We start from the raw sequence: 17042 nt of genomic DNA, 5'->3' as shown, positions 1-17042 counted from the left end.
CCTTAAATCCCAGCGTTTGAAAAGCAGAGGCTGTCAGATCCAGTGAAGTCTGAGGGGTGATCCTGGCTCTAAGCTTTCTGACATCCTATCAATACCAGTAATTTGGAACCTATCTCCGGAACCAGTCTGTAAGATGTTACAAGCCTAGCATCAGAGGGCTGAAGCAAGAGGTGGATTATGAGTTTGAAGCCTGCTGGGGCTACGTTTGTGTTTGTTTGAGAAAGGGATTCACTATGCAGCTTTTGCTGGTTTCAAACTCAACTAGCTATTCACCCTTCCTTACGTCCCAAGTGCTGGGATTGTGGGCCACATCCAGCTAGAGGGGCTACTTTCATTATTAAAACTTTTTAGGATTTATGTACGAATGTTCTGTTCGTGTGTGTGTGTGTGTGTGTGTGCCCGAACGGACGAGCACCAGGTAAATGCCTGGTATCTTTGGAGGCCATAAGGCAACAAGTCAATGTAGGTGCTAGGAATCAAGCCCAAGTTCTTTGTAGGAGCAGCGTTTTAAACCTGACCCATCTCTGAAGCCTCTACCTCATTACTTTGAGACAAAATCACCTGCAACCCAGATTGGCCTCAGGAACCATGGCTCTCCATGAACTCTCCTGAGCTCTCTCTCAATCTTTCTGCGCTGAATTACAGGTGTGAGCCAAGATCTAATACACAGCTCTTGGATTAAATGTCTCACCAATCACAGACCCTCTGGCAACAAGAAAAAGTACTGCAGCCTATAAAACCTGAAGTCACACTAGTCAGTCTCTCCCTTGGAGTTGCCGGCATAGTTCACAGCTTACAGATATCTCATGAGGGGCCTGGTGATGTGTAGCTGTAATTCCACCAAATTAGTCTTTGTCCCCCTTTTCTGAGACAGGGTTTCTGCCGGCTGTCTTGTTGTGGCAGTTTGGTCTAGAACTCAGAGATCTGTCCACCTCTGCCTCCCAAATGCTGGGATTAAAGATGGGTACCACCACCACTGTCCACTTGAGTGAGCCTGTCTCCCACCCCCCTAAAAACCTCTCACTTAACAGGAAGTACTACTGCTACTTCTAGAAGCTAAACCAGTAATCTGATTCAGAACTCCTTTGGACCAGTGACTGTGTGTAAAGGGATTTTGCTGCCAGAAATTAAAGATGGAATTCAGATAGGGAGATCCAACTTCCACTTTCCAACACAGGCAGGAATACAGGGAGAGCACACACAACTGATGCTAATAGTAGTCCAAGATTGATCAGAAATGCATAGTATACCACTATTTCAAATAGGAAAAAAAGGAAGGCCAGGAATGATGGCACATGCCCTTAGAGCACAGGAGAGGCCCATGGGTATCAGAGCTCAAGGATAGCCCTAGTAGTCCCAGGTGGTCAAGGCTACACAAACCCACCTCAGACCCAGTTGTCTGTATATGTAATTGATTACAGCCCCCAACTCCAAAGGCAGTGACTGGATGTTTCCCAAGTGGCTAAGATTCTGTATGTGCTCTTTGCCTTCTTCCATGCACTGGGACCAAATGCTGGGCTCTACACATTGTAAGCAAACCCTGCACCACAGATGAAAAGCCCTGGCCCTCTATAGAATACCGCTTCAGAACTGGGACTCTACCTACACCAGGAAGCTGAATGAGATGGTCAGGTCCCTCACATGAAAGGAAAGGAGTTGGGAGAAGCCATTAAGGTATCTGAGCAGCTGTACTGTCTGAGCAACCACACTCAAATCCTCAGGCAGACAGACTGCAAGCCCAGTGTCCGGCATGTGGCTCCAACATACATCTAAGATACCTTTAAGACTGGGCAACCTGAAGTTACCTCAGGTTGCCAGCTCCAGCCCCAGGGCATACACTCCCAGGGCATACACTCAGAGCTCATACAGATAGACATAAACGCAACACGACACAATCCAATTTTTTAAAACAAGACTTGTTTTGTGTATGAGCACAGTCTTCAGACACACTAAAAGAAGGCATCTGATCCCATTACATGATTGTGAGCGACCATGTGATTGCTGGGAATTGAACTCAGGACAGAGAAAAATCTGATTTTAATTGTTTTGCAATTTCCCCAGCCCTGCCACCCACAAAGAAACATTTAATGATGTAGTTTTAGATAACATGTTGTTTGTACATATTAATGCAATAAGTACATGCAGAGGCCAGAAACATGACACTTGATGCTCAGGACCAGAGTCATTGATGGATGTTCAAGTTATGTGGGTGCTGTCAAATGTTCTTAGCTTCTATCCCCCAAAACTTAAAATATGCATATCCATGGTCCATGCTTCTTTTTGCAGCAGTCCTGGAACTCTGTAGACCAGGTCGGTCTCAAACTCAGATCACCTGGCCTCCCAAAGCACAGGAAGCTTTTGTGCTACCCAGGATGTCCTTGAGCTCAGAGCCTCCTGCATCTGCCCTTTAGCATGCCTGACTACAGGGAATGGTGCTGCTGAACTGCAACAGGATGCAGCTCACCAGCTACTGCAGCTGCAGAAAGCTATCTTCTCAGCATGCCTGTCTCCAGAAGGCGGACTAAAGGCAGGTGCCAGCCCATCTAGCTAAGTGTTTTTGAAACAATGAACCCTTAACTTCCCAAATCCAGTCTGAGAGCTCAGTAGCTGAGCAGTATGACCTGTTGTCTCATAACCCCCTTGCTCATCTCCCAGTCTAAGACTATGTGAGACAGTGACAATATTTGGAGTCAGATGATTCACCCTGCCCCCAACATCATGGAACTTTATAAGTAGACATTATAACTGATGCCTCTAATCAATCAAATAAGGGCTGGAATGATGGGTCAATAGGGGAATTAGTATCTCTAGGCCCATGGAATCCCAACCACCTCTTCTGGCCTCTCAGAAAACTGCTTTGTACAAGGGAACTCAGATATTATGCTTGTAGATAGGTGATGGGAAGTTTGTACTACTGAAAACTCCCACACATGGAAAGCATAAGGAACTGGTATACAAGCAAAAAGCAACTTAGAAAACTGGGGAGGGAGATAACTAGGGACATAGCTCAGTGATATGCAGTGCCATTCTCCCTCTCACACTGCCCTGGGGTCAGTATCCTATTTAGTCAAATGTTCCATGAATCTGACGTGCATCATTCAGCCTCCTGCAGGCCATTTGGGCCATAATTACCGCCAACCAGCAGCACTGACACTCCACTTTAAAACAAGGAGAATGACCCCAGTCAAAAAAAAAAATCTTTATGTTCCTTTATTGGAGCAAGATTCCTGACATATACAGTGATGTGTTTACTAAACAGAGTCCTGTGCAGAAATTACACACTATCCATCTAGACAGATCTTGGTTACACTTGCCTGTGGATGGAGTATTTCCATTTATAGTTTTATACATCAGAAAGCTTTGAACTTGACCAGGCTGCCTATTAATCATCTCAGAAAAATTGGCATTTGACTTTAGCTCTACTTTACAGTATTAAAAAGCTGATGCGCACCAGGCAGCTCCCGGAACGTGGTCCTCTGCAGTGGCGCTGAGCAGAGCTTCATCCACCCAGCTCAGAGTCTCATATGGGAGCTGCTGTTACATACCCGTAACAGATACTCCTGACCACCTCACCGGCTGCTTACCCTGACAGCCCACACTGCCAATGAAGAAGACACACCAGCAGCTGTCCTTCATAGATGGCCTTAGAGCATCAGGTCAGTGACCGTGAGAGCAGGTGCTGTCACCAGATCCAGGTAACTAAAGGCTCTGAATTTTTAAAAATGCCAAATTTGAGATAAAAATCAAGGTACAAGTCCATGGCAGCAAGCTGTGCCCACACTCAGTTACAGAGACATTAAGACATGATTCCGATCCCTTCAACTCAATCTGCACAGCCCTGAGGTCATCCTGCAAGTGCGTATCAAAAAACAAAAGTTTGACACGATGTCATTATGCAGGCCAAACTTGGAAGGTCTGTTGAGCATCTGTTCTGACAGAAAAGCATCAGGTCCTTTGTGTACACATTGATTTTATTGTAACAAAGCAACTTGTACACTTCAACATTTAAAATGAGCATTTTTTTCCTTCCAGTGAAAACCAAAAAAAATAAAAAAAAAAAAAAATAAAAAAGGAAAAAGGAAAAAAAAAGATAAAGTTACAACAGAGAATGCCAACTCCAATTAAAACCCTCCAGGTTCTGCTGATTCTCCCATTGAGTGGCAAGGCTCAGGTCATCAGGAGAGAATTTTATTTTAAGTGTCACCTTACTGCAAGGATGTCTCTTAAACATCACAATTAAACATGCCAAAGGAGAAGCCATGTTGTCAAATGCCCACCTACCCCCCGACTCCTCAAACCCACCCTTGCTCACCGTCTATACCCCCCCTTTTTTCCTTTTATTAAACAAGAAAAAGTAGACAGATCCATGTTGGTAAATGCTATCTGTCTGTATTCACATAGAGACACAGTGTAATCTCTGAGCCCAATATACAGAGAGAGAAAAGAAAGAAGCTAGAATTCTATGCACTACATCACAGGGGCCTAGCACCCTCCATCCTCCTGCAGAGCCAAGAGAACTGGAGGGCTTTTCTTTTTTTTTTCCCAGAGCGCGGTGGAGGTGTTGAATCCACAGTTTGAGACAAGAAAGGATAAAAATGAATTTAGAACAGAAACATGGAGATTCTTTTCCTGTTGTATTTTGCTCAAGATATTTTCCCCCAAATTAGTCGAGAACCATGATGTTGAGACCTCACAAACAGGGCGACCGAGCACAGAGGGACAGGGAGGAAAGGACTGCCAACTTGCTCCCAGGGACTGGAGAAATTTAAAAAATAAAAAGAAAATAAAAAAGAAGGTTGGATCCATCAGTCTTCTGTGCTAGTCATCCTCGCCTTCATCCTCCTGAAAGAACAAGAGCGCAGTCACCACAGGGCAGGGCAAGTGCTGAGCCATTCCTCTGGCTTTTGAATTAAGAACGGACCTTACCAAATACCCAGCTCTCCTAGCCCAAATACAATCTAAGGTTGATAGGGAGAGAATGCTCCCAGACTAAGAGCACTTCAGACCCTCAGAATCCACACAGCAGCTCACAATTACCCTAACTTCAATACCATGGGATCCTACACCTTCTGACCTTGGAAGGGTAGTTATACATGCAGTGCAAACATTTAGGGTAATCACCCAAAAGCAGGGGAGACTCCACTCCCCCATTTCAGCCAGTTCTGTATTATATACATACTATATTCCATAAATCACTAGGGCTTGAGTGTACAGTTTTCTTACCTCTCCTTCCTCCCCTTCATCCTCATCATCATCTTCTTCACCTTCATCCTCATCTCCTTCTTCATCAATATCTTCCAACCCTTCTTCCTCTTCATCGTCATCATCATCATCCTCTGCCTCTCCTTCTTCATCATCCATATCCGGAACCTGAAAACACCAGGCAGTGTTTTTATGAACTTACGCTGTTGGACATATTATATTAACTCCCTTCAAGCCACTGAACATTAACTCACCAAATAGTACTGCAAGGGATTTGGCCAAATGTCGTCTTTGATGACCTCCCCTAACTCGTCAGCCCCCGCGTCGGAGTGGTCGGTGAACCAGGTGAAGAAGCTCTCCGGCTCCTCGTGCTGCCTCTTCCTGCTCGCTTTATTCTGCGTTTGACTCGAGCGTTTTGTCAGATCCTAAACGTGTTTTCATTTAGGATACTTCCTTTATTTGCTCCCCTCAACACCCAAACCCATCATAAAGTACAAGGAAGACCAGCAAAGACTGAATGTATTACTAAGAATTGGGCACCTGTAAGCTGCTTTCACAGGATACATCAACTCTGACTTCATAAAATTACCTCCACCCTAAGTCAAAAAACAAACCTACATCTCTAAAATTGGAGACCGAAAAGGTGGGCTGAGATGGCTCAGAGGTTAAGAGCACTGACTGCTCTTCCAGAGGCCCTGAATTTGAATACCAGCAACCACTTGGTGGCCCACAACCATCTGTTATGGGACTGATGCCCTCTCCTGCTGTGTCTAAAGACAGGGACAGTGCACTCACATACATAAAACAAACAAGAAAAGCCTGAGTGGCAGGTACTGCAGCATGAAAGCAAACTGATCACTGTATGGGTCTCTCTGCACATTGGAAACTAAGCACCTGTCAGGAGGTCCAGCTAAGCCATGACATATAAAATACCTTTCCAGATTTCCATTTGATCTCGGTGGACTTTGAAGACGGGTCACCACTCTCATTCAGATGAAATTCTTTGGAAAGAACTTTATTTTCGAAGTAAGGATTTTCATCAAAATACTGTAAAAGATCAAATGATGAGAAATCAATAAGTGGTTTTCATACCAAGGCACATGCTCACTGTCAGTGGCAAGCAGGATGTTAGGTACTTACAAAATCTATTCTGTAACCTGATTTAATGTCTTCAAATTCTGTCACTTCGACTCTGGTCAAATAATGCAGGGCCTCCTCATCTTCCTCCCCAAGCAGTGCAGACACTAGAGAAACAACTCAGTTCAGTTCAAGTTTGAATGGGTAAATACTTAATGACCCTTTTTGAATGTTTACAAACTCAGTACACAACTTTCAACTCTTTCCACTAAACTACCAAGACTATTTATTCTTGTCCTGACTGTAGCTTTATGAGATTAACTGCCCCCAGAGCTCCCCAAACTCCAGGACCAATGCCCTAGCAATCCTAACCAATGCTGACCCACCACATACCTTGTGGATGGTTGACAAATGTTGTTACCCAAAAATTTGGGATTTTGGCGATCAATTCTGACCTCTTCTGAAAAAACGGTTGGCGGAGTTTGTTATATTTTTGTTCTACTTTCAAAATTTCCTCACTGGCTTGTTCATTAAGTCTGAAACAAATAAAGACTAGAATCAAAACAAGTTGCTAAGGTGGTAAGGCTAAATTAAATTGTCCAACTGATACATAATGGTAACATTGTTGCTTTTTGTCTCCCCCTTAGGAACAGAGTATCTGCTGCCCTTGCAGCCCAGTCCTCTCTGGAAACCAAAACCACTGAGCTAACTCCGCTCATCTCCAGTATTGGCAACATTGTGTTTCACTATACTGTATTTCCAGACTACTATTGTTTCCTTGGTAGCAGAAAGTGTAAGTGAAGGTTAATCAAGAAACAAGCAACATTGTTGCTACATATATACTCTTATCAAAAACCTGGTTAGCAGCCAAAAAATTCTGTAACTTTTGAAAGTACACCCAGCTCACAGTACCCCTGCATCTGAAAGGTTGAGGTAGGATTACTTAACTCAAGAATTATAACCAGACTGAGAAACGGGACTTAATGGGTACCTTTAGCAAAAACTTCCTGTTGTTATATCAGTTTTAGGAGAGAACTTCCAGAACATGAATTCAATATATTTTACCTGTCTATTTCATTTTGTACTTCATCAATATGTTCAATTGCTTCTTGCTGTTCTTTTTCTGCAAAACAAAAGGGAACATAAGACTCAATACTAATTATAAGCTACACTTCCTGATACTGTGATGGAAACAGCAACAGTAAAGCTGTTGGAAATGTGCTTACTACAAAGCATGCTCCCCACGTGTTCAAGCATGCAGTTGACAAATTACCTACTCATTACCCTACCATTCACAAATTAAGGCATCTACTCCGACACTCGGAAAAATGCTTCATTACTGGATCACTTTTTTAAGAGTTTCATTACAAAGGTCCAATCATTGGCCCTCATTATGAAAGGTGAACGAGAGGCTTAGCCCCATTCAAAAATTTATGTTTATTACTACTAATCACATTATACAATGCCAAGAGAATGGTGCCAGCTGCTAACTTAGTGTGGAAACTAATCCATGGCCGAAACACAAATTAGGATGCTACCAACCGGTACAACCGCTTTAAAAATTAACCCGCCCCCCCAAAACAGCGCTCCCAATATATTGTGATTATCAACATACACCGACAAAAACCAGTTAGTCACCAAACTACTACATTCGTCTTTGCAGACTTAAGAGTGTAAACCTGATTGATTCCAATCTGACCTTACTCTTCCAGCCCATTCTTGATGAGATTGGGCAACATACACGACCGTGCAGGATTTCTGAACACATTTTCATAGAAAACCCCATTCAAAAACTAGGAGGCATAAAGAGAGGGGGTGTGCTCCTATTTCGTGCCCTTTTGTCCGAGTAGGGTTTGTGAAGGCTTTTACAAAGCCAAGTGGGCGTGAAGGGGCCCGATCGCGCGGCTCATTTCCGGTAACTAGCCCAGGGTCTGCAGCTGTCCTCGGCTCGAAACGACCCTCCAGGCGAGGGCTAGGAGCCCTAAAGGCCCATGAAGCCCCCGCATCGCACGGCCTCTGGGCCACATTCCTCGCATCCCCGGCGCGCCCGAGTGTGGCTGCCCCACGTGGGGTGTGCAACCCGCGCAGCCTGAAGCATCCTCTCGCCGGCTCCGCGCCCCTACCCCGCCCCAGACATTGGTTCCCGGTCTCGCCGTGGAGCCGGCTCCGGGCGGGAAGCAGGGCGGCGCGAGAGGCCGAGCCGCAAGGCTGCGTCCGGCCGCACCATGTGGCGGCGGCGGCGGCTGATGGGAGCGAGGCATCATGGCGGAGCACAATAAAGAGAGGCTTCTCGGGAGGGAGGGAGGGGGAGGAGAGCGCGGGCGGGGGGAAGGGGGGGTCTCCGCCCGCCGCGCAGGCCGCAGCGCCCCCGCCTCGGCCGCACGGCTTGCCGCCACGGCGCCACCCTGGCCCCCGGGTCCCGGGCCGCACACAAAAAGGCGCCGGCTTCGCGGCCCCCGCGCGCCCCCCACAGCCCCGCGGCCCGGGCCGAAAGATGGCGGCGCGGCCGGGCCCCCGCCGCGCCCGGTCCTCACCTGAGGTCTCGTCGGCCCCGTCGTGATTGGAGTTGAGCTCCTTTTTACTGGCTTTGGCCGTCGGCGCAGACATGGTGCCCTCCGTGGTCGGGGCGGGGAGCGGGGAGGGGGAGCGAAGGGACGGCCAAGGGGGCGGCCAGCGGCTTCCCCTCACGCCACACGCGCGGCGCCCGCTTGCTCCGGCCGCCTCCTCCCGGCGCTCACTTGCTTGCCCTCCCCCTGGCTGCCTGGCACTGCCCGCGGGGCCTGACGCCGAGGCAGGCCCGGGCGCGTTGTGGCGAGCCCCCGGCCGGGGCTCTCACTGAAGGCGGGGAGGTGGCGGCGGCTCGGCTGGGCTCCTCGACTCGCGCCCCGCGCTCCGGCTCGCTTCTCGATTGCCCTGAGCCGCCTCCTCCTCCTCCACCTCCTCCACCACCACCTCCTCCTCCTCTTCGCGGCGAGGGGCAGTACGCAGAGCGCAGGCGCGCCAGGGCTGCGCAAGTCCCACCCCCGGCCGAAGAGGCTCGCGCCGTGCAGTGATTGGCTAGGGCCGCGGGCCAGGAGGCGGGGCCGTAGCGGGTGGCGGCGGCGGCGGTGGGGACACTGGGGCCTGGACGAGAGGCGGGAGGAAGCGGCTCAGCGACGCATGGTCCGGCCTCCGCGCGGTGCTCCCCTCCCCCGCTCTCCCCTACTCTTGCCGACCCGGGACATTTGCGCGCCGCGCGGTGACTTGAGAGGCGGAGCCTCCTTTCCCCAATACCCGCGCATCACGTGGTGGCTGAGCGGCTTCCCTTTGCGGGGCGGCCGGGGGCTCCGAAGAGGGGGAACGCGCAGACCCTCAAAAGTACAGGCCTTATGAGTACTCTGGCTACACTCAGGGGCCTGAGTTCTGCACCCTGGGTACCTTCATCTTTCTCTAGATGGAGAAGCTGCGGACCCACTCAAACTCTAGGCTGGTATCCAAAGCCACACGCATGCAGGTCACCTATCCAGTCTACTCCCAGGGCCCAAATCAAGCCTCTACCCTGGGTTCTGAATTTAAAAAAATAAAAAGTTAAAAAAAAAATCACAGTAAAACAGAACCACACTAAAATTTTAAGTTCCCCGACTGTAGAAAGGACCTTTCTGCCACAGGTCCTTCGGCTTAACTTTGTACCAGGTGTCCTGACCTCAGTGGTGAAGGAAGTGCATTTTTGGTGATGCCAAATAGGGAAATGTTTCAAGGCTTCTTAAACATCAAAAGCTAAAACAGCAAAAACCAACTTTAGATGAAAAAGTTCTTAAGCACTATGTTGGACAGGGAGCTTCTGATTTAAGACTGCTTTTCAGGACTTGAAAAGAGCAGTTCTCTGTCACCTGGATCCCAACATGAGGTCCTGAAAAAGCCAGAAAGCTCTACCTGGGTGTTCTACTGCTTGAGCTTGGAAACTATGCATACCGCAGCATTCCCATTTTACTATCAGCTCTTACACATGAAGCAATGAAGCAATGCTGCTATAGGTCAAGACATTCATGGTGGGTAGACGATAAATGTAAAATACACCCTACACAATTCATGGTGAGAGAGAGAACACAAACGTGTTCCTTCAAGTTTCAATCTCAACTCCCGGAAATTGGGCCAAACCTTCCTGGTGCACCTTATGCTCAAATCGGCGAATTAATTGCATTCATCTGTTACAAATCAGTAAGCTTAAACCTGGCGACAACTCCTAAGGACCTCTTACCCACACGGTTACTAAGCACAAGGATCCCCAACACATGCAACTGTGGACAGGCTCCTTAAACAGGGAAGGGTCTGCCAAAAACCAGAGCAATAAACTTTGTGACTGTAACATTTGCTAAAACTCAGGTGATACTTTCTTTCACCATGAATATTTCCTGTGAGGTCCTGGCACTGTTGCTAAGAAATTCCAAAACAAAATGAGGCATGTGAGGATTTAGGCTAACCTGGGCTACAGTGTGCAACAGTGTCTCAAAATGGTAGGGACAGAAGCCGTCCCACAAATCACCACTGTGGGCTTCTGCTGCCTTTGGCTGTATTTTCCTAAGATACAAAGTAGCTTTTACAGATAATTAATTTTAGGGTTAAACTGGGAATAGAACCTAGGGCTTGGTTCCTACCAGTAAAGTCCTCTATCCTTCAGCCACGCCCCCTGCCTCAAACTCTTAAGGCAAGATACTAAGTATATTTTACAGATAAACTAACTTTGAGGTAATAGGAATGGACCCCCAGATCTAGTGCCTGCTTAACTGTCATCTGACAGGCAGCCAGCCATGCGGCCCACCTGCAACTGAATTTCTACAAGAGAAGGAATCAACAACATAAATCAACTATTTCCTAAAACCTCTTAATGTCTTAAATGTGGCTTAAGAGACACAGCTGACATCAAGACTTGGCACACTCATGGATAAAAACAAAACCCACCAAGAATGTCTGTTTCTTTTCTTTTGTATTACATAAAGCACTTTTAAAATTATTTTTTTACAAGAGTGTTTTGTCTGCATGTATAAGTGTGCCATGTGCAAAGGTTTTTCCTGGGTCTGAACTTACAAGTGGTTGTGAACCACCATGACAACTAAATCCAGGTCCTTAGCAAGGCCAAAGTGCTCTTGAGCACTTCTCCAATGTCTTTCCCTTTTTTTTTTTTTTTTAACCTACAAGTCAGACTTGGATACACTGACTTCTTGAGCCACTCCCAAGTAGAAAGAAACTTGCTCTGAAAGCTGAAGTTTTCTCAACCACAACATCTGGTCCAAGGGTTGGTGACTGTGACCACAGCATGCATTGAACCTAGTGCCCGCTCTACAGAAGACCCACGGGGCCTTCCTCAGATTGGGCTCCGAACTTCAAGATGAATGCAAGAAGGATACTAGGAAAGGGAAAACAAAGCAGAAAGGCAAGAGGTACTGTAAGCAGACAGGGAGAGGCCTGGGCATCCAGAAGCCACCCAGCACTGCAGTCTCCATACCAGTGAGGAGAGGCTGGCTATGGTCAGCCGTTGTACACTGAGCACATTTAGGACTATGGTGGTACCCTCCCATCCCTTGTGGTTTACCTATCTCTGCCAGCAAACGAAATGTAGCACCAGAAAGGTTCTCTCACTTTTACTTCTAACAAAAGGGAAAAGATTTACCACCTACCTCAACAGCATTTTATTTACCCCTAAGTCTCAGCAAGCTGTAAGGAAAAGGTAGGGTGTTTGCTGAGTGTACATGTAGCACGTTTGGGGCTCTATATCCATAACCTTGACCATGGTGATGCTAGCCTGTAATCCCAGCTCTAGACCAGAAAGTTCAAGGTCATCCTCACTGGCAAATTTGAGGGCAGCATGAACTCCTACCTTTAAAAAAGAAAAATCTGAATGTAGCAGTGCCTTTAATCCCAGCTGAGTACCAGGACAGCCAGGGTTACCTATCGAGACCCTGTCTGTACCACTTGGGGACATAAGGGCAGGACTTTGAAAGGTAGTAATAACAGACTGACAAGCAGAGAGGTCCACAGAAGTGAGGAGATGCCGACTCCACTCAGTGCCTAGTGTTCCACCCGTGCCTCTATTTGCCAAATCCAAATTTCCCTCTGCATCCCAGCAGATATGTAACCCTGGCTGTACCAGACCCCCAAGCCACGCGGGAAAACACCACACACGACTCGAAGTTGTGCCTAAGAAACGCAGCCCTCGCGGTCAACAGAGAAGGGCTAAAAGTGCAGGCGTGAAAGCCACTATCTGAATGTAAAACCAGGAACGAGCTAGGACAGGGCGATTCTGGGTGCGGCCAGCAGCGCTTCAGATAAGGAGCGTTTAGTCTCAGAGCGAGAAGCTGGAAAGTGACTCCCCCCACTCCGCCTCAACCTCAAACACGAGTTTTTTTGGCAGAGAGCAAGTCGGTGGCCAGGCTCGGAGGTGAGAGAAAACGCAACTCCAGGCCTTTAGGCCACGCCACCCCTTCCTTGGGAAAACGGAGAGGTGGGTGGGAGCCAGGTGGGCAGGGTCTCCGGTACCGGAAGCCTTGGTTTGTACCTGGAGGGCGACCGAGAGGCTAGGTCTTAAGTCTAAGAGACAACCACGTGACTAGGTCTTTGCTCGGGCAGGATGGGAGAAGGAAGCTGGGAGCTACACGAGGTGGCAGTAATTCAGGCCAGAGTTGTGGGCCGTTGGCTTCAGCAACAGGGAGACGATCTGAACCGGCTTCAATCTCCAGGACTCGGGGTTGGAGGGGTGGGGAGGCCTCAAGCGGCCGCATTTATCCGGACAGAAGCCCCATTTTAGAGTCTGGGGGCTGGGAAGGGCAAGCTGGGTCCCACGTGGTGTCCCGGGCCAGAGGAAGTCCCCTGTGCACGGATCTCCCAGTTCCGCGCTTTCTGCTCCCTCTCCCTCGTCAGCTTCATTCCCCGCCGTCCCGGGACGAAAGCTTTCACGAGTGTTTGTGGGGGGGGTCTCATCTCCAGAGGGGATCGGGGTGGGGGGGGCAGGAAAAAAAAATCAACCAGAGTCGATCGCTAAGAAAACGCAATGGAGGAACTTACCTCCCTTCGGCAGGCCTGGAGAGGCCGACTTGTCCTCCAGCTTCGGGGCAGCAGCGGGTCTGGGTTTCTTGGACTGAGGCAGGATCGCAGATTGCCGCTTCGGGGCCATGGCGTTAGGGATGTGGCCGGGAGACCGAGGCCAGAGCCACGATGTTCACAGCAGGAAGAAAGTCGCAGGAACTGAGGCGGCCTCAGGTGCGGGAGATTTAAGTCGGCCTCGCAGCCGCCCTGCCCGCGGGGGATATTTACATGACAGTGGGACACACACCCCCACGCCCCTTCTCCCAGCCTCCTCGCCCTCCCTCCAATCAGCAGAAACTTCTTTGAGTTGCTCTCGGCGGGGGCTTCCCGGCGTTGGAGGAGGGGGCGGCTCCAGCGGGTACCGCGCGGGGCTGCCTTTGAACCCCTGATTGTGCCGGGGAGCCTGTGGCTGCTCGCCCTGCCCTCCCCCAGAGCCCCTGCGTTACACTGCGCGGCCCCCATCAGGAGTTCTTCCTCTTTCCCTTCACCCCCCAGTTTGCTGTCCCGAGGACTTAATACGTGCTGTTGCCTCACCTCAGCCCGGAACATTCTTTTCACTCTTCCCAACCCCCAACTCGTGAGTTTGGCTAGACTCCTTCCCAGCCTGCAGATCGCCACTCAGAGCGACAGATAAATGTTGGAAGAAAAGGGATTCCCAGGCGAAAATTACAAAAGTTGCGGTGGGGGGAGGGAGGGAAGACTTGGCTCACTAATTCCAGCTATTCAAAAGGGCGTGTGTCAGGGAAGTTAAATGCGCTGACTCTGCCTGCTCCTTGTTTTTTGTTTGTTTGTTTATTTTTTCTTTAAGCCAGGGTTTCTCTGTGTAGCCCTGGCAGTCCTGGAACACCCTAAGTATACCCACGAGGTTGGCCTTGACCTCTAGAGTTCCGCCTGCTTTTGCCTCCCAGAGTTGAGGAGGGAGGATAAAGTCGAGCACCGGACAGAAGCCCCATTTTAGAGTCACCAGCTTTTAGCCTGCAGTCTTAGCCCTCAGAAGTCGAGGTTGGAGGATCGCAGGTTTCAGACAAACCTGGACTACAGTGCAACCCCCTCCCAAAAAAAAAAAAGCTATGAGGGAAAATAAAGATGTTTTTTTGTGTGTGTGTGTGTGTGTGTGTGTTGCTGGGGTTGGAGCCAAGGCCTCCAGCACGCTAACACATTCAACTATACCTTGCTCCTACGTACCCAGGTAATAGGAAACAAATGTGGAGAGTCTAGTTCAACAGAGTATATGCCCACCAACTAAAAACACCTCAAAAATAAGAAGAGGAGGAGAAGCGGCGAGCAGATGAGATGGCTCAGCAGGTAAAGAAAGGCTCTTGCTGTCAAGTCTGAGGACCTAAGTTCTAGCCCCACTTCTGTAAAGTAGTCCTTTGACTGGTACTGCAACACACATACCCGGGGGTATGCACACTTAGAATCACAGAAACAGTTTTAAAGTTGTTTTCTAGCCAGGCGGTGGGAGGCACACGCCTTTAATCCGGAAACTCTGGAGGCCGAGGCAGGCAGACCTCTGAGTTCCAGGCCTGCCAAAGAAACTTAGTGAGACGCAAAACAAGAGGAAGGGGAGGGGCGTGGCATGGCTCCTACATTAAAGAACACTTGTTTCTGGGATGACAGGTTCCATTCCCAGCACCCACAGGATGGCACCACACTGTCTTTTTTTTTTTTTTTTTTTTTTTTTTATAGTACAGAATAGTTTATTCAGGTCATGGGAGAGTTAAGAGGGTGGTAGAAGCAGAGAGAGAGAGAGAGAGAGAGAGAGAGAGAGAGAGGAATAGACAAGTAGAGGCCAGCCGGCCATGAGCACGCGGAGGGAGAGGGGGGAAGGGAAGGGAAGAGGAGGGGTAGGGGTGGGAGAGCAAGGCTGTAAGAGCACAAGAGCAAGAGCCCACACTGTCTTTAACTTCACTTGCAGAGGATTTGACAGGTTTTTCTGGCCTCCCAGGGCAACAGACAAACAAGCACAAAGACATTCATACAGACAGAACACCTGTACATAAAATACAAGAAATACATTTTTTTAAAAAAGGCAATTGTAGCCAAGATCAAGCTCTTGGGAATGGGGCAGGAAGAACAGATTCAAAGTCATGGAGGGAATATATAAACATATTTTCTTTCACTCACACACTCACAAAGAAAATAAAACAAACTAAGGAAAGAAAAAAAAATCCTGAAAGTTTTTAACTGAAGGGAAGGAAGGAATTCTCAGCACATGGGAAGTTGGTGCAACCACTGTGAAAAACTGCTGGGTTCAGAGAGCCTAGAGATGAGCACAGTGTTGCCGTTACTTAGCAACTACTCTTGGCTGTGTCTCCAACAAACAGAACTGTACATGTAGATGTACCTACATGCTTGAGAAAGTTTGGCACTCTAGGATTCCTAACAGCTCACCAGAACTGTAAGAAACTAAAGCGTTTGCAAAAAAAAAAAAAAAAAAAAAAAAAAAAGAGAGAGAGAGAGAGAGAGAGAATTAATGTTAAATGAAATACAAGAGATACAAAAAGAGTAAACAGTGGGTAAACAGTGGGGTCTCAGCTGCATAAGTGAGAGAATGAAGCTGGGCCTGATGGGTCACATTTGTAACCAGTGGGCCCAGGAGGCTGGAAGGAGAATGATACAGAATGGAGCCTGCCTGGGATACAGAGTGAGACCTTGTCTCCAAAAAGGGGATGGCAGGATGGCTCAGCAGGTGAGCACATTTACCTGATTGCTTGGGCTTGATCCTAGGACATACAGGGTAGAAGGAGATAACTCCAAAAATATCAAAAATATGGCTCATGTGCACATTCATATAGACATGATGAATAAGTAAACCTAAAGTAAAACAAAATAAATATAATTTTTAAAATGTTGGGCTAGAGAGATGGCTCAGTGTTTAAGAGCATGGGTTGATCTTCCAAGGTACTCAGGTTCAAGTCCTAACACCCACATGGTGGTTCACCATCATCTGACATCTGTAATCCCCTATCCAGGGGATTATCTACTGTCCTCAGGGCACCAGGCACACAACTGGGACACATACATCCTTGTGGTCAAAACATTCATACACATACAAAATAAAAATGATTGAAAGTATTTTAAAATATTTTTCCTATGTACATATATATATGTGTGTGTGTGTAGATAGATAGATAGATATGCCTGTGTGTACCATATGTGTATGTGGGGATGTGCACCACATGTCTGCTGAGGCCACAAGAGGCATTGGATCTATTACAACCAACATCATGAATGTTTGTGAACCACCTAGTGAATACCAGGAACTAATCTTTGCTTTCTTCAAGTGCTTTAAAGACTGAGCCATCTCTCCAGCCATATAACTTAAAATTGTTTCAGCTAAATAAAATATATGGCCTCCTTTAGATTGAGAGTGTGTCTCAGATGGTAGAGTACTAACTTAACCAAGCGCAAAGCCCAGGGGTTTCATGACCAGCACCACAGAAATTTTGCCTAAGGCATATGTGCCTGTAATCCCAGCTCTAGGGAGGTAGAGACAAATAACTCAGAATTTCAAGATCATCCCTAACTCCATAGAGAGTTCAAAGCCAGTCTGGGCCACCAGAGAATCTGTCTCAATAAGTATAAAAGGAGCTGGGTGGTGACACATACACCTTTAATCCCAGGATCTGGGGAGAGAGATGGGTGGATTTCTGAGTTAGAGGCCAGCCTAATCTGCAGAGGGACTTCCAAGACAGTCAGGG

General features: G+C 48.0%; 2 protein-coding genes across 3 annotated transcripts in view; one reads left to right on the top strand and one right to left on the bottom strand.

Annotated features, from left to right (window-relative positions):
* Window positions 1-3187: 3187 nt before the first annotated feature.
* SET (SET nuclear proto-oncogene) lies at window positions 3188-13948 on the bottom strand. 2 transcript variants are annotated; one of them, XM_080927052.1, is made up of 9 exons: window positions 13873-13948; window positions 13318-13545; window positions 7345-7402; window positions 6673-6815; window positions 6343-6446; window positions 6136-6249; window positions 5457-5627; window positions 5224-5370; window positions 3188-4842 (listed from the first exon to the last, which is right to left on the bottom strand). In XM_080927052.1, exons 2-9 carry the CDS (start codon window positions 13424-13426, stop codon window positions 4819-4821), a joined length of 870 nt encoding a protein of 289 aa, XP_080783178.1. In that variant the 5' UTR covers window positions 13427-13545; window positions 13873-13948; the 3' UTR covers window positions 3188-4818. The 2 variants fall into 2 exon arrangements, with proteins under 2 accessions (XP_080783178.1, XP_080783179.1); XM_080927053.1 differs by lacking the exons at window positions 13318-13545; window positions 13873-13948 and adding an exon at window positions 8814-9238.
* The window catches only part of DYNC2I2 (dynein 2 intermediate chain 2), a gene marked incomplete at its 5' end in the record, with an annotated part of 26833 nt that continues 23215 nt past the window's right edge, over window positions 13425-17042 (top strand). The window contains 2 exons of the mRNA XM_080927380.1: window positions 13425-13512; window positions 13834-13915. Of these exons, the coding sequence (XP_080783506.1) occupies window positions 13425-13512; window positions 13834-13915 (170 nt within the window). The remainder of the gene's footprint in view (window positions 13513-13833; window positions 13916-17042) is intronic.

This window comes from Micromys minutus (genome assembly GCF_963924665.1).
Source record: "Micromys minutus genome assembly, chromosome: 13".
Taxonomy (NCBI): Eukaryota; Metazoa; Chordata; class Mammalia; order Rodentia; family Muridae; genus Micromys; species Micromys minutus.
Note: the sequence above shows the minus strand (reverse complement) of the source record. Positions and strands in the feature narration are given on the sequence as shown.

Coding starts and splice junctions, on each gene's coding strand:
- SET (XM_080927052.1), bottom strand. CDS start 13,426: ATGGCCCCGAAGCGGCAATCTGCGATCCTGCCTCAGTCCAAGAAACCC. Junction 7,403..13,317: donor TCCAGGCCTGCCGAAGGGAG/GTAAGTTCCTCC, acceptor TTTGTTTTGCAG/AAAAAGAACAGCAAGAAGCA. Junction 6,816..7,344: donor GTACAAAATGAAATAGACAG/GTAAAATATATT, acceptor TATTTGTTTCAG/ACTTAATGAACAAGCCAGTG.